This window comes from Rhinatrema bivittatum, chromosome 6, assembly GCF_901001135.1.
Source record: "Rhinatrema bivittatum chromosome 6, aRhiBiv1.1, whole genome shotgun sequence".
Classification (NCBI taxonomy): Eukaryota; Metazoa; Chordata; class Amphibia; order Gymnophiona; family Rhinatrematidae; genus Rhinatrema; species Rhinatrema bivittatum.
In genome coordinates this window covers 111,164,261-111,190,808 of record NC_042620.1, presented here as the reverse complement: position 1 = coordinate 111,190,808, position 26,548 = coordinate 111,164,261, and the positions used below count along the sequence as shown (strand labels likewise).

At 40.7% G+C, this 26,548-nt stretch overlaps 1 protein-coding gene across 2 annotated transcripts in view; it reads right to left on the bottom strand.

The window, feature by feature from the left end:
* HAT1 (histone acetyltransferase 1) overlaps positions 1 to 26,548 on the bottom strand; it is a 195,627-nt gene that overhangs the window by 130,604 nt on the left and 38,475 nt on the right. For both annotated transcript variants that reach the window (XM_029605787.1, XM_029605788.1), the window contains exons 2-4: positions 11,755 to 11,826; positions 6,440 to 6,515; positions 3,086 to 3,206 (exon numbers count right to left, since the gene is read on the bottom strand). In XM_029605787.1, coding sequence (XP_029461647.1) covers positions 3,086 to 3,206; positions 6,440 to 6,515; positions 11,755 to 11,826 — 269 coding nt within the window. The remainder of the gene's footprint in view (positions 1 to 3,085; positions 3,207 to 6,439; positions 6,516 to 11,754; positions 11,827 to 26,548) is intronic.

Sequence of the window (26,548 nt, the reverse complement as noted above, 5' to 3'; positions counted from 1 at the left end):
AACTTCCCACGGTGCTCGGTCCGGTCTTTCTTCAGAGCCGAGGTAAAAGGTGAAGATCCAGACATTCCCGACCTAGAAGAGACTGAAGAGGCTCGATCCCCCAACCACCTGGGTCCTCCGGGGTCACAGAGGGCAGGTGAGGATCGATGCCCATTGGTTCCCCCTGATCCTTCAGTGTGGATAACACCAACGCCGATGTCGAAGGCTTGGACCTCTTAGGGCCGAACAGCTTATCCATCTTGTCAAGGCAGGCCCGCCAGCCCCTGGGGGTCATCTGGTCACAGAGGTGGCACCCCCGAATGTCGTGGGTGCCCCCAGGCAGAGGATGCACACATCGTGTGGATCCGTAATCGACATAGTCTGAGGGCACTGGAAGCACCGATGAAAACCCTGAGGCTGATGAACAGACAATGCCCTGTGGATCCTGAAGGACACTGCTATGGGGAATCAACCACGAACAAGAACTTACCATACCACAAGACTAAGGACAGGTGGAACAGAGAGGGATCTGGCGCAGAAACAAGGCAAAAAATAGATTAGTTTTCCAACAAAAGAGCTCAAGCTCCAAGACCGCGAGATGACAGCTCTGCGGAAAAAAAAAAGACTGAAGAAGCACCCCACGTGGACCTGTGGATTAGGGCATGCTGAGCATGCTCAGTGTGCCAGTCAAAGTTCTAGAAATTGTGACAGAAGTTTTCCATGCCAGGCTCCATCTTATGATGTCACCCATGTGTGATGACTACCATCCTGCTTGTCCTAGGAGAAAGGTGGCTTTTTAAATTTATTTTTCTTGCTTGACAGCCATTTTAATTATTGGTATATTGTGATGTGTCTGCAGTTTGGAGAATTTCTAATAATTTTTATAAGTTTTTAATGATTGGATGTTATTCTATCAGTTGTTTTGAAACATTTATTCTATTTATTATAGTTTTAGAATTATTATTTTATATTTCTTGAGGAATGTATAAAGATAAATGTGCAGGCAAAAATTGAACTGGAAATAGCAAGAAGCCAGAATGAGTGTATGCAGTGCAACAATGGAAAAACAAAAACATCAACTTTATGGTCACTTTATTCTGTATTTGGTGAGGGTCTGTTTGTGTTCTGCATATGTGACCCAGGTAAGAGTATTTTGCAAGCTTGTAGTTTCTGTATAGGGATTTATAGTAGCTTGGCTTGTTCTGTTTTCCTTATAGGAGGTGTATTGGTGTTTAGGGCCTGGTTAAATATTTGTAGAGTTGCCTTTTCAAAGTTAGAAACATAGAAACATAGAAATGACAGCAGAAGAAGACCAAACGGCCCATCCAGTCTGCCCAGGGTTGTTACTGTTTGAGTGCGATCCATAATGCAGGTGTAACTTTCTGCTGATTAGTTTGTGTGCATTATTACAGATCCTGGGACTATGTTAGGTGCTATATTTATTTTTCCATTTCTCCCGTTTTGCACTGCATGCAGAGTGGCTTTTTGGGGTTTCCATTCCAGTTTCTGTCTCTATATTTGTAATCTGTGGTCTTGTATGGTGTACATGGTGAATGTCGCTTCTGTGTGTGTGACTGAGGTAAGGTATTTTACTAGCATGTAGGCATTTGTATCAGTCATACTTGTACTTTCTCAACAGGACATGCATTGGCGGTGAACTGCTATATTTTCATAAGTAGGGATATTGCGCCTGATAAGGAGAGTTTGTGTTGCTATTACTGAGCTGACACCAGAAATATCTTTTTTTGTATGGTGAATTATATGGGGAACATCCTAGTTCTGCCCTGCACCCATTGTTGGGGGTCAGTGTTTGTGTGTGTGTATGGGGGTGTTTCCTGTGGATGCAGAATATATGTTTACCTTTGAACACATGACTGTCACAGGACTGTGTCACACATGTAAGAATCATGTCAGGTGTGTCCTGACAGAAAAAAAGACTGAGAACACTGTCCTACACAGCAGCTGTATGTAATCACCTCTATGCAAGGCAGTCTTCCCTCTGACTTCCCATAAAAAAAACATTCTCTTTCTCCAAAACACTGAAGAAATATCTGTCAGATGAGGACTAACTCACCTCTTCTTTGAGACTCTTCTATGGTTCCTTGAAATATCTCATAAGTCCACTCTTAGTCTTCAAAAGAAATTCCTCTGATTCTAAGGGCCTAAGAACTCCACCCTTAGGTCCACCAGCATTTTCTCAAGATAGGAGACAAGGAAGGAATCATGCCAGCCAGGCTCATGGGTTTTAAATCACTCATTTCAGATAGACACCTCATACTGGAGAGCATAACACACCACTAAACTCTTACTTCCTTCAACCTCATCTACCACTGTCTGTGGGGAAAATGAAGTCAATAGTAAGGGACACTTTTGTGACCCTTTTACATTATCATTAGCAGGATAAAGTCAAGATTTAGTGTAATCTGAAGTGATCATCGAAATACTGTACTCAAAGCACCTGCTTTTTCCAAGAATTTTTCCCAGTATTTAAGATTTGTTTTCCACATATACAAAATAAATTTCACAAAATGATGGCAGTATATTTTTTTCTATATAAATATATGTATGTATGCATACAAGCATGTGTGTCTGTATATGTATGTGTCTATGCCACCAACTCACACATAAGATATGCCATACTGGACCAGACCAAGGGTCCATCAAGCCCAGCATCCTATTTCTGACAGTGACCAATCCAAGTCACAAGTACCTGTGGCAAGTATCAAAACATTAAATAGATCTCAAGCTATCATTGCTTATTAATTAACAGCAGTTTATGGATTTTTCCTCTAGAAACTTATCCAAACCTTTTTTAAACCCAGTTACACTAATTGCCATAACCATATCCTCTGGCAATGAATTCTAGAGCTTAACTATGCGCTTAGTGAAAAAGAATTTTCTTCAATTTGTTTTAAATGAGCTACTTGCTAACTTCATGGAGTGTCCCCCACAGAGTGTGTGTGTGTGTGTGTGTGTGTGTATTTATATACACACACAAAATTTATTTATAAAATCTGAATATTTCTTATGCAGAGGTTCCACTTCACCGATTTAAACTGATTCATATCTCTGGCCTTATCAGTACAAAATGTGATTATAACTTTACCTCCACACAGTCAAACTTCTCATCAACTTTAGATGTGTACCGAATCCGGAAAAGTGGTGAGAGGTTGCCAGCAGTGTAATACAGAAAGATCTGCAGTCCTTTATAACCAAAGGCAATCTCGCTGAAAGGAAAGTAAAAAAACATGCAATTCAACACAGTTATGTCTGCTGGTGAAAGGGTTCATATTAACATTAGGAGACCTGCCTATTAAAGCTACAATACTGATCAGTATTTCATTTCTAGGTCTTTCTTTCTTTGTCAGAATACATAGTGTTTCAATTTTTTGCACTCTTTTGGAATAAGTACACATCTCTTAATAGCTATGCTCCTGATTTTTACTTAAATAACTTTGCTTTCAACATCCACTCCTGCTGTTCATAGTACAATTAGGTTCCACATATATCCATGTCACGCCTGAGCAGAATGCTGATGAGGATCATTGCCGAGGCACCCCAGTTTTACTAGCTTCATAAGGGAGGAGAAAGCTAGGTAGGAGGATCTTTCAAAACTTGAAAAACACTAGCATCTCCTCGGGAATTAAATCAAAGTCAGTATGAAAAGGACGACTTTTTATTTTATTTCACCCAATGTCGTCATATGAGAAATATGATCCTACAGGGCAAAGGGCAGGGCCTGGGTCAAGGCACCTGGGGGAGGGGGGGGGGGGATAGGGGATGGGTTTATCTGTAAACTGGTTCTTCCTGTCATGTGTTTCACAGATATGTATGTTACTATGGAGAGGAGAGAAAGATCCGAATATTGGCTCCTTGTGGGTGAATAGTTCCACTGTAGAAGATTGAGTACAGAGGCCTAGGGAGGCTGTCATGGGTGTTTTTTCAGAATGCTTGATGATTGCAATGGCGCTCCAGTGACTTCACTATACACACAGCAGGAAACATGGATTTGCTTACGAGCAGGCTGTTTGGACTCATATTGATACCTATGGAGATTGGGTGGAGTGGGAGGGTTGGGGGTGAGTTTTACCGGAGCTCAAGGGGCCCTGGGTATTCCTCCACCTGTTTTTTTGCTTCTGGTTAGGGTGTGGAGGGTGGGGCTAGTACTCCCCTGGACCTGGGGACACTAATTGTGGGGTTGCTGTCCTTTTTGGTTACTATTTGGATGTTTAACCTGGGGGATGTGCTGGGGGTTTAGTTGGGATCTGTTTTTGTGGTTTTGACCTATTAAAAGCTGGACATATGTTACAGTCACAAGGTTTGTGGACTGTGCATATGTGGGAATATTCCTTTTTATTTCTTTTTCCTTGTGCGTGATACTTTTCCTTGGTGAATTGATGTGGGAACATGGCTAATCTTCCAATTAATAATGTTTCTCTTAATGCACAGGGCATTGGGAACTCAGTAAAAGGATACAATTTTGGGATAGCATAAGAAGAAGGGGAAACAAGTTTCCTGTAAAAGGGCAATTTATCTCACTGCTAAGGAGCACAACAAACTGGTCTGGGATTGGCTAGGGAGCGTGGAATATGCTTCATATAATTCTTAAAACAGGGGCGTCTGCATTTTATTGCACAAATCCCTCCCTCTGAAATAGATAAGATGTATCAAGATCCAGAGCGGAGGCTAGTAATGCTCGCTCTTTGGGTTGAATTTTGTACTAGCTTGTGTGTATGGCCCTAATGTTTCTCAGCCAGCTTTTATGAATGGGTCCTGGAGAAAGTGGAATCTTTTTTTAATCCCCCCTGTTGTGCTGGGTGGTAACTGGAATGTTTGGATGTGCAACTTGACAGAACCTCGAAAGGCCAAGCTGTAGGTCTAGCTGACTCTCTTAAATTTAAGATGCAGCGCCTGGGATTGGTAGATGTCTGGAGATCCCAAAACCCATCATGAAGAGATTACACACACTACTCTCCACGACATAAGACATATAGTCGTATTGACTTCTTGCCTAGTTTTATCTCAGATCACTGTCTTATTCTTCTTCCTTTGCATATTACACCATGGTCGCAGTTGGAGACTTAACACTTTGCTGCTTAGAGAAAAAGCTATTGTGAGCATGATACGTGATGCGACCAAGAAATTCTTTGAGATACACAATAGTGGTGCTTATTCTCCTGTTCTTTGGGAGACTTTAAAAACCATATGGAGAGGTAAGATTATTAACTATGCCTCGCATACTAAGAGAGAGAGAGGAAGAGGAGGGAGCAAATCGCTAGAAAATAGATCAGTTAGAAAGTGCACATAAACGTACGGGGGTCGCACAGGATTTACAGAGCATTGGAGAAATTTTGCGCAGATCTCAAGGGCCTACAATTAGAGGATGTTGAGAGGTCAAAGGATATATGAACCTAGTAACAAAACAGGGGCCATGTTGGCCTGTTTATTAAGACGCAGAGTTCAAAAGACATTAATAACAAAGATCAGAAAAGGAGACGAGACTAATCTCCTTAAGAGAGTAACAATTAGAAGTTTTGCTCCTTTTATGCTCAGTTATACTCAGCGGATAATCAAGTGAGAGACGAGGAAATTATGGGATGCCTGGGCAGGGTGCAGTTGCCTAAACTGAAGGATAGACAATGAGATAGTTATAGGTACTGCCAGCCTATGTTAGAAATACAGACAGCAATGCAGCGATTACCCAGTGGGAAAAGTCCAGGACCGGATGGATATCCCAAAGAATTTTACAAAATGTTTTATTCAAGAAGTGCTTGAACCATTGAAGTATTTGAAAAAATAATTTGCCCAAAGCGATTTACAATGTTAATACATACTTTTACGAATATGATCTGTTGGCAACATACAAGCTATACCATTACTTAGCTGACAGTTTTTGTCCAGGGTGGCATAATAGCTATGCTGAAAGAGTCCTGAAAAAGAAGCATGTTTTCTATGCAACAACCATAGCATATGCAGAAATGTACTAAATAAAATGAGGAAAACAAATTCGAATCAAAGAATAAACTTCTAGCAAAACAAAATGGGAAAATATTCTTACCAGAACCATTTATCTAACTCCATTACATTACAGAACTTTTTTTTTGACATAGAGAAGGGTTTCCCTTGAACACAGATAGCCAAATTTCATACCAGCTTCCTTCAGTTGAGAATGCAAACAAAATTCCTACTGGATTTTGCATGAGTTACCATGCATTATAATTTAGATGTATAGATTGATAATCAAGGACCAGGCAAATTTGTCTTATTGCTCCCTAAACTAGCAGAATATCTACGTGCTAGAAGTCACATGCATATTTTATAAAACAGAACATCGCTCAATTTATGTTTCAAAAGAACAAAGGAAAACCATTAAAAATAAGAGCAAAAGTAAAATATATACATATATGTGCTTTTTTGTACATTCAGTTCTCTCTATCCTATATTTTGCTGCAGTACTCACTCATCTCCGAACAGCTGGTGAGTGTACTCTGGATGAAACGTTGTATTCTCATCTTCCAGATCATCAGGAAAACGTACTATATAAAAATGTAAAAAATATATATATATAAAGCATGAGGTAAAAATATGTGATTAACAAAAAGATCAGTATCAAGCCATTTTAAAGAAGTATGTGTGGGTATGACAGGTTCTATCATCTGCTGGCTGAGAAGGGAATCCATCCTGAGACAGAGCTTGGTCAAGGGAGATAGATTCAAATTGAAGGCTAAACAGTCTTCAGAGAGAAACGTGAGAAGCACAAACATTATGCAGACTCCAGAATTTTGAGGAACCAATGGTCCCTGATTTTCTATGCCTTAAAAGAACAGGTTAATGTGCCCCCCCCCCCTACCAGAGGTGCTAAGGTCTGAGAATCAAGACTCGTCAAAAATTTGGACCAGTCTGCTGTGGCACTTTACATTGACATCTCTCGTGGATGTTTTCGTGCCACAATTCACTGTTGAAGAAACGAACGTTAGACGAGATACCATTGAGACTGGTAGAAGGGATGCCTCTGGAGAAGGAACGCTTATACGTGAAGTAAGGTTGTCTAGAGGACAATGGTTGCTTGACCCCTGTCAATAAAGACTGAATGGTCTCAGGCTGCCCCTTGATTTGGATGATGGTTTCTCTGACTTCGTCCCTAAGGAGATTGTCACTCAAACATTGGATGTTAACTAATTTTTCACAAATGTCCTCATGAATGTTGCTGGTCTTCAGCTAGGCCACCCAAAGTGCTCCAACTGATGCAACAGAAGATCTAGCTGTGGTATTCGTACACTGACCAGAGGAGATAACGCTCACACTCTTTTGCATCCAGACGAGTCTGCGGATAGCCTTTCTACTCCCTGTTGGGAAACTCTACCAGAGGCTTTAATTTGTTGATGCAGCCATGTAAATATTATCCCTGTATCTTTATTGGAATTGGTGAATCTCTTATGCCATAGCAGTAAATATTTTACAGATCAACATGCATAATTTAAAAACGATACATTCAAAACATAAAATATTAAAAAAAAAAAACATAACAAAAATAATAAAAACTTGCCAACAGCCTATTACACACTTTTATTATTTATTTTCAGAATTGATAGGTTCTGCAGTTTCATGTAAGCGTAAATGTGATATTTGTGCTGCTGAATTTTGAACAAATTTGAAGTGATTTATGCACGGAGACTAAGATAGAAGGAATTACAGTAGTCATAGCATGTCAAGATGAGAACCTGTAGAATAGTCTGGAAACCGTAAGATGACAAAAATGGCTTTAACCACCTTAACAGTCTCAATTTAAAGTTAGCAGCTCTAGTCACACTATGTATATGTATATGGAGCTGCATGGACAAGTTAGCTTCAAGAGTAATGCCTAAGTTAAGTTCCTGAGGACTAATATGAATTTTACATCCATCAAATGTAAGTTCAATAGGTGGGTTGACCACAGAGATTACTCAGGATTACCAGCTCCATTTTATTGATATTTAATAAAAACTTATTATGGAACAACCATTGTTTAACCACTGATAGGTATTTGACCACATGAAAAACTTAATATCATCTGCATAGATGTCTAAACCAAAGAATCACTTGCAAAGTCGGGTAAGTTTAATATTGAAGAGCATTGTTGATAGGGCTGAACCCTGAAGAACCCCTGTGGTCAGTCTATACCCAGAAGCAACACCATTTCCAATAAAGACTTATGAAATTCCTCAATCTTCCAGGCCCTGTTTCTTTGGAATCTTGGTGTCATGTGGCCACAGTCATAGCAGTTGGCTAAATTGTGATCAGGGTCAATGCATCTGCAACAGATATTGTGACCATCAGAGATGGACATCTTACAGCCATAGACAGTCCTTGAATCCACTGGATGAAGCCTTCTTAGAGCCAGTCATCCTGTGAAATCAAGGATTATTCTTTTTTTTTTGGATAGCAATGAAAAATGTTTGAGGACTTTCAATGGCAGCTAGTCAACTCTTGCAATGAGTTAAATAAAGAAAGAACTTCAGGAACTGAAAAAAAAAACAAAAACACACACACACACACAAGTCAGAAAGAAAAGGGTACATGTCCATGAGGAAGCCTGGACAAAAAAAGACTGAAGCTCACAAGGCAGTGCACATGCAGGAACTCCTGCGCATGCTTGGTAATAAAGTTTTACTGAGCTAGTGAGATAAGTTCGTTCGGCGCTGTCAGAGGACGTGACTCACAAATCATGGCAAATTCAGCCCGACTTGTCAACAAAGAAAAATGATTGCCATTTAAGGATGGTAAGCAATGTTAATTAGAAAAAAAGGTACTGATCATTTATTTAACCAGAAACAAGTTTGCAGTCCACCAAACAGGGTTTTAGTGCAATGTGCATCAAATCATACTGCATTCAGGCTCAACTGTTCCATAATAAATTTAAATACATTTTTCAATTTATGCCTGATGAGTAAAAATTTAACACCTGAATAAATGAACACTGAAAATGTAGGATTCTTTTTAAACCTACAGGAGGAGTGATTATTTTTGCATGAGCTCTCATGTTTGTGGTTTTCAGTTTTGTTTTGTTTTTTTCCTACATAAATGATGTTGCTCATTCATTGCTTGTTGACATGTTGCTCATTCATTGCTTGTTGACATGTAGCTCATTTTGCATATTTCTCGTCACCATAGCAATGCTTCCCGATAATGAAATTCAAATTCAGCTCCAGTAGTAGTCCTTGATTATTTCTGTAGACTACAGTTCCTCCTCCTATCTGACAGCATCTCATGATCTTTAACTTCCCAATGTTTTTATATTTTAATACAATTGTGTTTCTTGTTAAATATTACTGCCTACCTAGACTGCAAGATTTTCAAGCCCATCTGAGGCCCGATTTATACCTCATAATGATACAAGGTTCACAGAAATGAACCATTTATATATGTCCTATCAAGGCTTACTAACATCTTTAACACTGTCTAGGCCTAGTAGAGTATCAATCTAAGTCAGAAGTCTAGTAGCTTTATTGATCCTGAAGGCAGTATGGGTCTTGAAGTCTCATCTTTGGATAATTCTTATGTTGATCCAATGTACAGCACACAACCTACAGGGTACCCAATCAATATAAGAAATCAAAAATTCCAATATGTGAATTTTTGCCTATTAAAAATGAACAAAACAAGAAAAATAATGACAAAAGTTGTTGATTTCATAGTTGTTCCTTGTATGGGATGCATAAATTAAAGGTATAGCAACAGTAAAAAAGCAGATTGCTATTAACTATCTACTTTCATCATGAGGATTTTAAAATCTCATCAGTAGACATAGAAATTAAACAGCAGCCAATGACATTTCACATCAACAATTTTCAGCAACTTATTAATAGATATAAATATTTAACCAAATATAAATATTTAAGGCCAAAGCATATTATCAATTTTAGTGGCATTTCCTCAGGAGAGTGTGTGCATGTGGTTTATAAAATCTTTGATTTGTAATGGTACTTCTGAATGGTTAAGAGATGATCACATATCTAGAAACAAAATAAAAGGCAGTAACAGCAGTCCTTATAATGCCTGCCCAATTCTTGTTTTACAGTGGCAAAATACTGATCTCTTTGGGGAGGCCGGGATATAACAACCTCAATCTAATAAACTTTAAGCTTTGGTCTCAGTTGATCACCATACCGCCACCATTTGATCAATAATTTTAAACAAATTAAATTGTCAGCCCATACTTGCCACGTATAATCACATGCAAACTTTTACCTAAAATGTGAGAAATGGGGCAGTTTTATGACATCTGCACACTTTGTATACTTATAAATATTCAATGGTCAGTGAAAATGAGACTTGGAAAAATGTCATATTATATATATATACACATATATATATACATACATACACATACACACATACATATACACACACATACACAGTGTATGAAATATATATATATATATATATATATATATATATATATATGAATAAAATGGTACACAGATTAAACTTCAGAGAGCGGGCATCTTCGACAGCGGGCCCCTCCATTTGGAATACATTGCCCTCTGACCTCCGACAGGAAACCTGCCTCCAAACCTTTAAAAAGAAACTCAAAACATGGTTGTTCGGCCAAGCCTTTCCGTGCGCCTAGACCAAATTTTACAGCACTGAACTTTTAATGTACTGTTTGTCGTTACCCTTCACATAATCACTCATTAAATCACATAGATGTCTTAATTTTTTAGAAGTATCCTTAGAGATTGGCTATTCTAGCCACCCTCACCCCCTGTATAAAATCTCCGATTGTTGTATACTCTTGTTTTCCCCCTTCTTTTTCCTAATCCCCAGTTGCTCGCCCTTGTTATAATGTAACTTTTGACTCTGCCACCTCCTGCCTCTTGTAATATGTTTATTGGCTATGTTAATGTTAAAACTATTGTTCGATGTAAACCGAGTTGATTTGATCTGCATCAAGAAATTCGGTATAGAAAAACCTTAAATAAATAAATAAATAAATATATATATATATATATATATATATATATATATATATATATATACACACACACACACACACACACACACACACACACACACACACAGAGTGTATGAAATCAAAGTCTGTGCATCCTTTGATCATGTGATAAGATATGAAACTGCATTAGGTTCTTGAATCCATGCCTGCCTACCAATCAGCGACACAGCACAAAATGTGTTGCTCATGGAAGTAGCAGAAGCTTTGGGAATGCCTTCTAATCATCCCTGAAAATCTTTTCAGATTGAATGCACAGCCAGAACTGTGCCACAGCATACCAGTGTACAAGTTTGTGGGGTATTTTTTGTTTGGGGGTTTGTTTTTTTAAAGTTACTCATTCATTGGCACATTGTTTTTCAAGCCAAAACACCTGGAACTTAAAAAAAAAAAAAAAAAAAAAAAAAAGCACAAACTACAAAAAAAAATTAACTTTTCCAAAATTCCCACTGGCACTCACAGGGTGCTCTTTTGCTCTGCAGATAGCTGCCTGCAGGATACCATACAAACCTAAAAACTTTTCAGCAATCTGTGCTCTAAACAAAATTTTGGCTTCAATATTCTCTTCTTTACCATTTCTTTTATTCAATCACTCACCACCACGGCAAGAATTAGGCAAACATTTTCCATTTACATACAATTTCAGCATTGCATCATAACATCAGTGCTTTAACTCTCATTTTGCATTTCTACATGTGAAAAATATGATAAATAAAAACAACCATTGACATTCTAAGAATATTACTAAAATGATTTGCAACTTCCTTTGTCATCACATAACTTACCTAATTTCAGATTAATTGCTTCATTTGTATTACATTTGAACTCTGCCAACTTCTTTTCCATAGTACTCAGCTCTGGGAAAAAAAAAAACCAGTACATAAGTGCCATAAAACATGTTTTCATTGTAAAATATTTAAATATTATACACAAGTTGCATTATGTGAAAAGTATAAAACAAAACTTTCATCCAAATAGAAACATCAGTAATCTTTCCTTACAGTATGCTGGACATTCTCTTGCAAAGATCTAAGCGGCCCATTAGCCTTAAACAAAAAAAAGAATTCCTTATTCAATTGATTTTCTATTAACTAATTTTATTTTTGTCAAACCAATGGGGTACTCCCTTTCCACTTTTGGAAAATATTTACTCCCAGATTCCACTCTTAGACTTGGTGAAAAGAGCACAGGTTAAACCTAGCTATGGACAGGCCATTAGATTCAGTGGAATAGTTAGATGAGGACTCATGAAACTTTGAATACACCACAAATGTCGTGCCACAGCAATGAAAAGGTATTGAGCAATGAAACAGATGAGTAACAAAATATGGAACAAGCTAAAGCCAAGAGATGCTTTCAGGGCTTCAAGAAAGAAGGGATCATGAACAGGAAGATGGGAAAGAACCAGCAATAAGTCATACTGTCAAATTTATTTCCCTGTAGCTTTGTGTGGTTTTTCTAACCCAAGAGGCATAAAAAAATACAGGCTCTGTGAGAGATGTGGCATTTTGGTTTTAAATCATCCATTGACTTTATCCATTACATACAGATTTCTCTCATCCCCATAGGAGAGCAGTTGACTCATCCTGTATCAAAACTGGTAATTGGCTCATGAAAAAAATCAAAGCAACTAATCTTTTTATGGACAATTACCTCACTAACAGTAGTAATTCAAGCTAACATATTGTAAGTTAAAATGTAGTTTTTTTAGGCTGGCCCTAAGGCTTAGGCAACTTTGCTGTGAGACAGGAGGAAGATTAATACTGATACCTGTGCCGGATTATGCAATGGGCATAGCAGGCACATGTCTGGTGGGAGGAGGAATAGCCTAGTGGTTCGAGCAGTGGGTTTGAGTCCCGCTGTCGCTCCTTGTGAGCTTGGGCAAGTCACTTTACCCTCCAATGCCTCAGGTACAAAACTTAGAGAAATACCTACAGTACCTGAATGTAAACTGATATGATATCTCAGATCGAATGTCTGTATATAAAAAATAATAAATAAAATAATAAATGTCTAGGGGCTCCCTCCCAGCTCCACAAATTAAATATTAGCACACTATTATTGCAAACAAAAAGAATTCATCATTTATTTATAATATTTATATCCCACCTACCCATGATTCTAGACAGTTTATAAACTAAATTCATAAAAATATAAACATAAGGAGAGATTTAAAAACATGCAATAAATAGAAATTTTAATTAAAAAAAAACAATACAACTATAATTGGTACATAAAACCCAGATGCCCACAAATGCCAGGTCACAGTCAGTAGAAATAAGATAAAATCATATCACCAGAGAGCAAAAAGTATAACTCGCTAATTGCATCCATATGCTTGTAAAAACAAAAAGCCTTTTACAAAAGGACTTCAGAAAGACTCACTTTTAAGCTCATGGCAAAGCATTCCACTAAACAGGGCCTGCTAACATGAAGGTCCACTCTCAAATCTCATATAGCAGAAAAGAAGCTGACAGAACCTCTAATACCACTTGAGTAGCAGATCATAATGTATGTAAAGGTATGTAAAATTTTAACATTGATGCTGTCTGAGATAGCTCTTACTCCACAAAACTTTATAAACCAATGCAAAGAAAACAATACTAATGATATATGATATTTAAGACATGTACCTGTAATGTGCCAATAGTGGAAGCAAGTAAACCAATATAAAGCATTACAGTAATCCATACTGGTTAAAACCAGTACCTGAAGAACCGACAAAATCATCTGCTTCTAAAAAAGGTTTCAGCCTCGTAATATACATAATTTATAAAAGAAGTTCTTAACAGTGGACTTAACTTGTGGTAAAAATGGAAGAGGCTAAGTTAAAATGACACCTGGATTGCAGAACTGTTTCAAAACTGTAATGGTTCATTCATCTACTTGTACAGATGCTGGAACATCATTGTGAACAAATCTTGACAATTCCAGTAGTCTATTTGCAGGCATCCACTGTTTAACTTCTAAAATATAAATAGCAACTTCTGGGAAAGCATGCAAAACTGTGGATGAAAATGGAATAAACTGTGTATCATCTGCAGAAATTCGATATTTGACACCAAGGCCTGCCAGCAATCTGCAAATAGATATTAAAGTGCATAACTGACAGTGCGGAGTCCTGTGGAACACCCGTAGTCATTGGGTGCCAGGTGGAAACCATCTGGCTTCCTCTGACTCCATATGATATATAAAGATCTTAACCACTCAAGCACAGTGCCTACAATTCCAATCTCAGCTAGACACTGAACTAGAGTGGTCTAATGTATCGAATGCTGAAGATATATTCTGACGTTGTTGGATGTAGCATTTCTATTATCAAATCCTTGTTAGAAAACATTGAAACTTGACAATAACAAGATGTCGGTACAGTAGTCTTTTCTAGACGTTTATCTAGAATATCATCATTATCAACTATAATTGTTTCAGAGCCAAACTCTCCAATACCTTTGCCAAAAATGGCAAAGTAGAAATTGGACAATATTCTGACAAACTGAAGGGTCCAAATTTGGTTTAAGATTGGGCAAATTCTTGCCTGTTTTAACATAAGCGGCACATGACTAGATGCAAAAGATAAATTAATCAGTTTGGCCAGGCAACTGCTCAAACCATTATATAAAGATTTCAGAACCACAGGTGAACATATGTTTAAAGGACAATTTGAACTATTCGTAGATCCCAAAAACTCAAATTTCCTTAGCGGTATCCCATGAAAAGTTGTCCAACTTTTAAATCCAACAAAGTCAACGAAAAAAGTTTGATAAATTTGAGGTGGACATTGAGCACAAACATTCCCATCCTTTTCCATTTAAAAAAAAAAAAAAAAAAGGTAGTGAATTGCTCCAGTGTAAAACTATTGTTAAAATCAGAAGTAATACTGTTCTTCAGATGTTGAGTTAATTGGCTAACAGTCCAAAAAAGATCTTTAGGTTTGCAGTTTGATGCTTTAATATTTGCTGACAAAAATCTATTTTTGGTCTCATCCGAAAGCAATCTATAGGACTTTAACGGATAAAAATAAAGTACTCTCTTCTCTTCATTTTTACACTTGCGCCAGCTCCTTTCAGCCTTGCACAAAATCTGCTACTGAACAAGAAGCTCGACATTAAACCACAGAGCATTTTGGGGGGGTCTATGAACAGCAAACTGTTTAACAAGAGCACAAAATCCAGTGCACAATGTTGAGGCTCAGATCAAATTTGAACAGCATTATCAATATTAACATCAGTTAACTGTTTATCTAATTGAACAGGTTCAAAAAAAGGAGGTCTCTGACTAGTTACCAGACTGCAACATGAATGCAATTTTGCAGATGTTGCCTGGAATGATAAACAAATCTTATAATGATCAGACCATGGAATCTGATAATGCTGATTCACAATGTAAGAGCTAAGTCATTAGTAATAAAAACCAGATCAAGAATATGATCATGCCGATAGGTTACTTGATGAATAATCTCATGCCAACCAAGGGCAGACATGACAATTCAAAAATCTTTGCAATTTTTAGACAACAGAACTTCATCTACCCATAAATTAAAATCACCCAATATGATACTTCTCCCAAGATTGATATTAAAAGCTACCAGCACTTCAATAATAGGGGAATAATTACTCACATCATAAAGTAGATGGGAATACAGCATAGACAAAACATAAATCCTGACACCACAACTGTTAACACCTCATACCTAACATTTGGTTGCAGATCTACTAAAGTTGGAATTGAAGTAAAATATTTATTACTAGCTATCAATAAGCCTCCCCCTCTTTTAGAAAATATCAACTAAGTAGATGGACAGATGATTTAGTAAAAAGAGTGTCAGTGCCCAACAGTCAAGTCTCAGCACAGAAAATGTCCATTTTTTCATTAATCAAATATTAACTCCAGCCTCTTCTTTAATCGATTGAACATTTAACAAACAAATCAACAATGAAAATAACTCAGGGTTACAAAAAGTGGATTGTCTATTCATCGGCATAACATTAGAGCATCACTTCACACATAAATGCGGTGAAAGACAGATACCTCCATACCTACCTTGTCCTATTATGGTCCTGTTAAAGTACAAATCATGTGGACCTCAATATCATCCATATTAAAATTAGGCAATTTAGATCCATTCAGTAATAAAAAGATAAAAATAAATAAAATACAGTGCTACTCAGCGCACACAAAGGAACTCCTTTGCGTGTACAGCGCCAGCTCTTCAACCCCTCACTCCAGTAACGTCATCGGAGGGGGGGAGGGGCGTGGAGGGGGAGTTAGTGCTAAGCTGGTCACTCACTACACCAACTCACAGGTTTCCATGGCATCTCCCTGCAGCAAGGGCTGAAGATGGTAAGAAGTGAACTGGATAGTCCAGCAGGAGAAAGAGTCTAGTTGTGGTAGAGGGCTCCAAAAGGGTGGACAGGTCTTAGAAGGCGTCAGGCTCTGGCATTCAACCTCCCCACCTGCTCCAATGATGTCATGGGGCGAGGCTAAACCAGTCACAGACAGCACCAGCACACAGACTCCCAGAGCATCTCCCTGCAGCATGTCGTCTGAGTCCAAACTCACAGACTCTGCCAAGGCCCTGCCCCTTCCACCAGTACAGGTTTCCTGCTGCCTTGGAAATAAGCAGCAGGGCTGCAGCAGGACCTGTCAGTTTGCTTGGGCACATACTGAATTTGTGGGTTGTTTTTTTTAATATCATTACAAACTATGAGGAAAGGCATAAGATGGCTGCCTAAGTCATTGAGGGTAACATATTTATGCAATTTTTAACATTGAAATTAGCTAAAATTCCTGCATCATTGATTAGTCCCATTACCTCAGAGGTGAAGAACCAGAAGGAAGTAGTAGTTAAATGGGACTCATTTAAGCCATCACCTACCATGGAGGTATCTAATATGTCATCAATGAATGTGGCCAATTGCCCTTTGAACATGGGTAAAGTCAATGCACTAAAAATTTCCAGAGAGATCATTGCCACTTCAATCAGTCATCTGGTCAACCCTTCGGTGTCAGAAGGTCATATCCCTACCTCCCTTAAATTAGCTGCAATGCGACCACTCCTGAAAAAGCCCGGCCTCAACCAGGATGACCTCTCAAATTATAGACCTATTTCCTCTTTGCCATTTTTGGCAAAGATTCTTAAGTCCGTAGTACTGACCTAAAATTAGAGGACTTTGTGGAAGACCATATGGTACTGAATCAGTTTCAATATGGTTTTCAGAAAATCTTTAAATACAGAGATCCTGCGTTCCTCGATCGACTCAATGGCTTTGATCAGGGACATAATTACATTCTTATTATGTTGGCTCTATCGGCTAACTTTTGATATCATCGAACATCTCAGTATTATTGGCCGTGTTTTAGATTGGTTCAGATCCTACAGCAGTGAGAGAAAACAGCAGGCCTCTATTAATGAGAGCCGGTCAAAATGGTTTCCATTGCCTTTGGGAGTCCCACAGAGATCAATCTTATCAGCCTTACTGCTTAACATCTACTTAGCCCCTACTTGTTTGATTTTGGCTGACCTCTGTAAGGCTTCTGAATCAACGCAGATGATATATAATTCTTCATGCTAGTATTGGGACTTGGCTGGAAATGGAGACCAAGATATGAGCCAGTATGGCCATAATCAATTCCTGGCTAACTTCAAATAAACTAGCTCTGAATTTATCTAAGACAGAGATTTTGTTTCTGCAACATTGATAATGGAGTGGGAACTGATGAACAATGTCCATGGATGGGAATGCTGTAAAAGTTGTTGATCAAGCAAGAAGTTTAGGAGTTATCATTGACTCCAAACTGTTGTTCATTCCACAAATCAGAGCAGTAGTTAAATTTGTTACGATTGCTACGGCCACAAAGTACTTTTGCATCCTGCTGACTTTCGACTAATAGTTCAGGCTCTTATAACGCCCTTGGCCGACTACTGCAACATCTTATTTTTAAGTCTTCCTGCTTGCGGCATTACGTCCTTGCAGCTTCTACAGAAAGCTGCCACTCTGCTTATATCTAGCCTCCCAGTTAGGGACCACATAACCTGTCTTGGTAAGCTTACATTGGGCTCCCTGTTGCTTTTATAATTAAATTTAAGACAGTCTGTCTGGAGCTCACCCAAGCAGGTTCATCTATGTGAAATTTGAAAATCTGCATTATTAGTGGCAGCTCCGGATTTGTGGAAAGACTTACTGGGATGGGTTGAGATCTGTAACCTACCTGAAATATTTTAAGAAACAATTTAAAACCTTACTATTTATTATTATTATTATTAGGGATATCTTAGCTTTTTAAGTTTAGCTTGCATGATACTGTGACCATTCCCCAACATTCTTTGTTTTTGGTATTTGTTCACCGGGAGGGGATTTAAATCCCGGCGCGATCTTCGGGCGCTCTCTTCTCCCTCGGCCCTCCAGCGGACCACGAGGACCCGACGCCCGACGTAGGAGCTGGGAGCCAGGGCCGCGCAGCCGGCGCCGGGACCTATCGGGGTAAGGCCTGTAAAGCTCGCCCTACCACCGACAGCCCACCGCCGGCCACGAGGCCAAAATTAAAAATACTCACCGCCATCCAGGCGCCCGATCTCAGCGCCGAACCCCCTTCCAGGCGCGCAGCCGATGACGTCACCGAGACGCGACCGGGAGGGGATTTAAATCCCGGCGCGATCTTCGGGCGCTCTCTTCTCCCTCGGCCCTCCAGCGGACCACGAGGACCCGACGCCCGACGTAGGAGCTGGGAGCCAGGGCCGCGCAGCCGGCGCCGGGACCTATCGGGGTAAGGCCTGTAAAGCTCGCCCTACCACCGACAGCCCACCGCCGGCCACGAGGCCAAAATTAAAAATACTCACCGCCATCCAGGCGCCCGATCTCAGCGCCGACCCCCTTCCAGGCGCGCAGCCGATGACGTCACCGAGACGCGACCGGGAGGGGATTTAAATCCCGGCCCACTCCCCAGGCGCCGCGCGCCGGGCGTCGCGCGCCGAAGGAGCGCGACAAAGGGGCCTGCCCCTTTGTGCGCCCCTTAGTGCAGTCCCGCAGAGCAGACCTCTCATCCGCCATCCTACAAGAAACCGACTAGAAGCCAACAACTGGTCTCCAAACCACACGCAGACGTCCAGTAACACCCAGACGTCAATTAATCTAAAAGTGAGTAAAACCTCACCTAACACCCCTGCAGCAACGCACTCTCGCAACGGACCGCCACCACAGGACTCACAACGATACATGCAATTTTATGGTCCTCTGTCCTCGCCTTTACAACTCTTAATCCAAATCTCATCCTACAATTAACCCAAACCGCCCCTGTGCCCCCTTGCCAACCAAGAGTGCATGACCTTACAAGAACGATACTTGACTCAATATATTTTGTTGTTACCTATATTGCTACTGTATTGCTAGAACCTATACTGTCTTTTGTGCCTGCCTCTGTATGCCTCTGTATGCTCGTCCACTCCTTGATGTCCACGTGCTCCCTTCTTAGCGCAGACCAGCCTAATTTTCCCCACACCCCAGAGAATCCAGAGACTCCTCCCTCAAAAGGTCTACTCCACCCTCCCTGCCTCACCACACCAGACATGTGCATACAATCTGTACCCATCCTATATCTCCCTCACTTGCGCAAACCCCGCGCCCCCCCCTCTCCACATTGCCAACCCTCGCAGCTCGCTAATACCCATCTTGACCTCTCCCCTCACCGAATTCCTTGGCCTAATCACCCTCACCTTAACCCTCATCAATGCACAATCCATCCTAAAAAAAGCCCCCATCATCCATGACCTCCTCACGGATGATAACCCTGACCTTTTTGCCGTCACTGAATCATGGCTCAAAGAAACAGACCATGTCTATCTCAATCAGCTCCCCGGAACACTATACGACACTTTCTCCATCCCAAGACCTAAAAGAGAGGGGGTGGGCTACTCCTAGCCGCAAAAAAGCACCTCAACCTCAAAACTCCAACCCATCTGCCCCCGCCCAAACTAGAAATCGGACTCTTCAAATCACCCACCCTCCAGATCTGCCTCATTTACGCCCCCACCCAACCTCATTGAACACGACCCCCTCCCCCCTCATCGAATTCATTGTAGACAACCTCAAAACAGACTCTCCCGCCGTGATCCTCGGAGATTTTAATCTCCATGTGGACTCCACTCCCCCGCACCCCCCTCCTGCGAAACACTCCTAACCACCTTCGAAGCCCTAGGTTTCAAACAGCTCATCACTTCCCCCACTCACAAGGCAGGGCACACCCTCGATCTCCTATTTATCAACTCCCATCTATCTACACCCCGCCCCCCCCGCAACAACCCCCATACCCTGGTCCGACCACTTCATCATCAATGCCCAAATCAACCTCACTCCCCCCACCAAGATATCACCAACCCAAGGAAAATTGTTTCCTTCCATAAACCCTGCTCTTCTGAAAACATAGCCATAGCTTTCGACAAAGCTGTAGAAAACCTGGACCTCTCAAATCCAGATGCAGCCCTTCACTCTTGGAATCATATAACCAAATCCATAGCCAATAAACTCTGCCCCGTGCTACACAAAGAAATCCCCGTCCCTCAGAACAAAAAAAAAACCCTGGTACTCCAACGAACTCCAAAGTCTGAAACAAGACCTCAGATCAAAAGAACGCCTGTGGCGCCGCCATCCCTCCACCCAACACAAAGCAGTGTATAACTCTCACTGCCACAACTACCGACAAGCCACCATCATCGCCAAAAGGGACTTTCACGCCAAAAAAATTCACGACCTACAATTCAATGCCAATGCCCCTCTTTTCCTACGTCAATAACCTCACCAAGACCCCCCACCCTGCCACGTCTGAAGAAAACTCCAAGAAAAAATGCGAGGATCTTGCGAATTATTTCCAGCACAAAATCTCGAACATCCTCCAACGTTTCCCCCCTAACCCCATGACCACATCCCCCCCCCCTAAAAATGATAGCTCCTGCATCAAAGCCTTCGACCCCCACCTCCACGCTAGAAATTGAGACCATCCTCAAAAAAATGAAACCGGCCACACACCTCCTAGACGCAATCCCCTCCAAAACCCTCCTCTCCATACCCACCACCATCGCCAAACCCCTAGCTACCTTCATTAACTGCTCCCTTACCTCGGCAAAGTCCCAGACCCCCTCAAACTCGCCGTTGTGAAACCCCTCCTAAAAAAACCTTCCCTTGACCCCTCTGACCCAGCAAGCTATCGGCCCATATCCAATCTACCCTTCCTCGCGAAAGTCCTCGAGAAGTAGTCAACCCCCAGCTCACCGACTACCTCGAGGACCACAACCTCCTGCACCCCTCACAATTTGGTTTTCGGAAAGGCCGAAGTACCGAGAATCTCCTCTTAGCCATCACTGACACCATGCTCATCGGACTAGACCAAGGAAAATCTTACCTACTGGCCCTTCTAGATATCTCGGCAGCCTTCGACACTGTCAATCATCAGATCCTTATCACACGCTTGACAGAGATAGGAGTCACCGACACTGCGCTAGACTGGCTCACCTCTTACCTTACTAACAGAGAATACCTCATAAAACTTGATAACTTTGAATCATGCCACATTCCCCTCAGACAAGGCGTTCCCCAAGGATCATCCCTTTCCTCCACCCTCTTCAATATATACCTCCTCCCCCTCTGCAACTTACTCTCAAACCTAGGCCTGGACTTCTTCCTATACGCCGATGACGTACAAATTCTCATACCCATTCAAAAAACCCTCAATAAAACCATCCTTTTCTGGGAATCTTGCCTAGGCTCCATCAACGCCCTACTAACCGACCTACACCTTGCTCTCAATGCAACCAAAACCGAACTACTCTTTATATCCAAGCAACCTGAACAAGATACCTCCACCACACCACCGCCCCCCTACATCTCCCCCACACTACCCCCCTCCGTAAGAGACCTGGGAGTCACCCTTGACCAACACCTGAATTTCAAACCACACATCAAGTCCCTCCTCAAAGCAGGTTTCTACAAACTCCAGATCCTCAAAAAACTCAAGCCCTTACTCCATACTCAAGACTTCAGATTAGTCCTACAGTCCACTATTTTCTCCAAAGTGGACTACTGCAATGCCCTCCTACTAGGCCTCCCTTTCTCCACCATCAAACCCCTACAAACTCTTCAAAACGCCATGGCTCGTATCCTTACTAACACACGTAAAAGAGAGCATATCACACCCATCTTAGTAGACCTACATTGGCTGCCCATCCAGTTCCGCTCCCAATACAAAACCCTTACTATTCTTCACAACACCCTCTACAATAACAACTCCCCCTGGCTTAAAGAAATGCCCCACTTCCACCTCTCCACCCGCCAGACTAGATCCACCTCCACAGGCACCCTCCACACTCCCCCCCTCAAAACTGCCCGCCTATCCACCACCAGAGAAAGAGCCTTTACCATCGCAGGCCCCGCCCTCTGGAATTCCCTCCCCACATACCTCCGTCTTGAACCCTCCCTAACCATCTTCAAAAAAGGCATTAAGACCTGGCTCTTCCGACAGGCTTACCACTGCTCCAGCCCCTCGTAGTCCACCCCCCTAAATCTGCCCCGGCCCCCCTATAGTCTACCCCCCTGAAACCCCCCCAATCGCTCCCCCCTGTCTCTCCCCTGCTTCACCACCCTGAATCCACCCGAGCCTCACCCGTCAACCCACCCATACCCCCACCCTCCCTCCCCTTACCCTTTCCCTATACCCCCGCCACCCTCCCACCGTGCTCCACTGTAACCCAGTTAAAACTTACAACCTATATGTCGAAATCAAGACTCCGTTATTACCTGCTGTAACTGCTGTAAATAAGCTAATACTTTATATATATGTGTTTAATTGTTTAATAAGTTATCTATATAATCCACCATAACTGCTGTAATTAAGCTTTAATATATATCATTATATAATCTATTTATTCCTCATTAACCGCTGTAAAAAATCAACCTTGTTCTAACCTCATTAAGCAACCTATCCTGTAAATACTGATATGTTCCTTGTACCTTTCTCAGCTGCTGTCTTTCCTCCTTTACCTCTCTCCCCCCTCTTCCCCCCCCCCTCTTTTCGCTCCTGCTCCACTCCCCCACTCCCTGTTTTTTTGTAATTTCCTCCTTTCTCAAGTTTATTGTAAACCGGCGTGATGTGCTTGCACGAACACCGGTATATTAAAAGCTGTTAAATAAAAAAAAAAAATAAAAAAAATAATAAATAAAAAAATCTTCTAAATGTTATTATGAGATGAAGTACATTTTGTTCTGTGATGTTGTACTGTCTTTTACCACTTGCCTACTGGTTATGCTTATTTTATGTTGTTTTTAATCATGTTTTCATTAATATTTGTTTTATTTTGTATGTTTTTCTGTGAGCCGCCTTGGGTAGGAGCAGCATAGAAATAAAAATAACCATAGCCCTGCATTCTTGGGTGCCTAAGGGTCCCAGAGCAGTCAATCTGCTCAGACTGCCAACAAGCATTGCTGATAGTACACTTTGAAGGCAGTACACCTCCAGCCCAGAGTAGGGTGAAAGATGGAAGAATAAAGGTAACCTCCCCCTCAAACAAATTATATATTAGACACACACATACAAGGGAAAATTCCTATGTTTTTTATGCTATTGTATGCAATTAATTGTTCTACTTTATGATTATGTAAACCATTGAGATAGAATACTGAACAATGGTATATAAAACCAGTAAATAAATAAATAAATAATAGGTGCCAGGTTGCCTAAAAATTAGCACCTGCTAGTGGCCAAGAAGAAGCCACTCACTGCTGCTGAAGCAACCCAGATCACAACAAACACCACTGGTGCTCCATTAATGCTGCAGTCAGACCCCAGCCACTGCCAGCAACATAGAGGAGAGATGGGAGAGGGAAAAAAATTAAAACTTAAAACAATACAAATCGACTAACCCCTCCAAACGAAATCCAAAAATGACAAAATGAGAAAGAAAAAAACCAAACAAAATGTAACAAAATTTGAAAAAATAAATCTAAAAAATAGACAAAGCAAGAGAAAAAAGTAGAGCCCAAAAAATAAGCATAATAGGTTACTGGGGAAAATACAAATATGTCCTGGATCCTAAAATTTGGTTAGCACATAATTTTCTAAATATTTTTCTTCTTGCTCGCTCTCTATATAAAGATAAACATACACACGTATAAAACATATAAAAATACTAAAACTGTTCAATGTTCAGTTTTTCACATAATGCCAAGAAGCTTCATATTTTAGTTCCAGTCCCAAAATACCCCCATTCTTGAAATAACCCCAAGTGCAGCTTAAATTTTGTCTCAGAAAGTAGCACAAAATATATTTTTAAGCTTAACTTCTTCCCTATATTTCCTGTTTCCTCCCACTGATAAACCATAATCATGCTTGATGTCCTATACTTCACCTCTGGTTAAAACCCTAAGAAAACTTAAACCACTACCACTCTCAAAAATGCCACTTGCAAGTGCACAAATTGGAAATCAGTGTGCAGGGCACTGTCTTGCTGAAAGGAACTGGTAGGAATGTTGGACTGTACAAAGGACTGATCCATGGCAGAACCACCAATAATGCAGATAGGAATGTTGGACTGTACAAAGGACTGATCCATGGAAGAACCACCAATAAGGCAGATAGGAATGTTGGACTGTACAAAGGACTGATCCATGGCAGAACCACCAATAATGCAGATTTTCAAATTTCACATAGATGAACCTGCTTGGGTGAGCTCCAGCCTCCCACAGGTTTCCAGTTTCAAAAGGGAAGAGGGAACAGGGCTGCCACAAAGACTTTGCTGGGTGGTGAGGTGAAAGAGTAGTGGAAGTGGCAGCGGATGGGGGTTTGGATGAAAGGATGGGGACATATGAATAGGGTTTCTCAAAAAGATTCCCTATTAACATATCAACAAAAAAATTAAACATTAACGAGCAGCTTGGACTTCCACCGCCTTCTATTTATTTATTTAGATTTAGCTCATGTCTTCATTGGTAGCTCAAGAGGAGGTACATTCAGGTACAATAGATATATCCCTGTTCCCAGAGGGCTTACAATCTATGCTTAAGGCATTTTTATTTAGAGAGGCATTTCCTGTTAGAACATAAGAACATAAGAAAATGCCATGCTGGGTCAGACCAAGGGTCCATCAAGCCCAGCATCCTGTTTCCAACAGAGGCCAAACCAGGCCATAAGAACCTGGCAATTACCCAAACACTAAGAAGATTATTTATTTATTTAAAAACTTTTCTATACCGTCGTTTAGTAATACACCATAACAACGGTTTACAATTAGGCACGTATATCAGTTTGGTTTGTACATTTATCTAGGGGGGTGCCAATCAGTTTTTCGGTTACATGTTTCAAAAATCTATTCTGTATGGAAAGTGGATTGAACTTCCATTTATATGATTCATTGGATAATCATATGTTTTATACCGTCTCTCTTAAATTAATACTTAATTATGATAAAAATAGTAAAGAAAGCAATTACACTTTTAGGTGACTTTCAGCTGTGAGTAGGTGTTCTTACTCATTGACCTCATTGTGAAAAGCTTTTTTTGAAGAGCCAAGTTTTCAAACTTTTTTTTTTTTTTTTTTGGAAGAGTTTACATCTTTCAATCAATCTTATTTCGTGTATCATTGTATTCCATAATATTGGACCCGCTAAGGATAGTGCTCTCTAACTTGGGTCAGTTTTGCTACTGTGATTTTAATAGTATGTTTTGTGTTTAGTATGTTTTATTATTGTTTTATGATGAATTGTTTTATGATGAATCTGCCCAGCCTAATTCTTATTATTATAGGTGGACTACAAATATTTTAAATAAATAAATATGGCACGCATTCACTAATCTGCAGTATTTTTCCCAAAGGGAGGGCTAAGGCCATTTTCTAAAATGGTTGCCGCCAGGCCTGAAAGCTAGGTGGGACTCCAGGCCCACATTAGACCACCAGGGCTTTAAATGTGAGTACAGGGAGGGAGCAGAGTGTGTGGGCAGGGCCTGGCACTGACTGTAAAACTTTTTATTTATTTATTTATTTTAACAGCTGCCTCCAGGGGTGGTGGTGGAGGGTGGGGAGATAAGGGGATCTATAGAGACCCTAAGGGTGTTTTGGGCATGGTGGGGGGAGGGAGGAAGCTTACTTGGGGCCAAGCAACCCCTTCAAAATAGGGCTTCGGGAGCATTGGGACATGTATTAAATGTTCCAGTGCTCAGGAGGAAGTTAGCTAGCACTTTTCAGTTGTAGTTAATGTCTCAATCAAATAATGCAGCTTGACATTTTTTCAGGGAAGCCACATTATTTGATTTGCATATTTAAGGGTATGGATGAGCTGATTAGCATGCATTTGCAAGCGAATCAGCTCATGTTAATACACGGAGTGCTGTAAGCTAAAAACATGAGGTATTTTAAATACCTTGCATTATCCCCATGTTAGGATATTGAGCCCCTAAATGTGTACCTGAGGCAATGGAGATGAAGTGACAATGTCACAAGAAGCATCAGTGGGATTTGAATACTGACTTCCTTGGTTCTTAGCCCACTGTTCTAACCACTAGCAGGCCGATACAGTAAAAATCGCGGGAGAGCTTTCCCGGC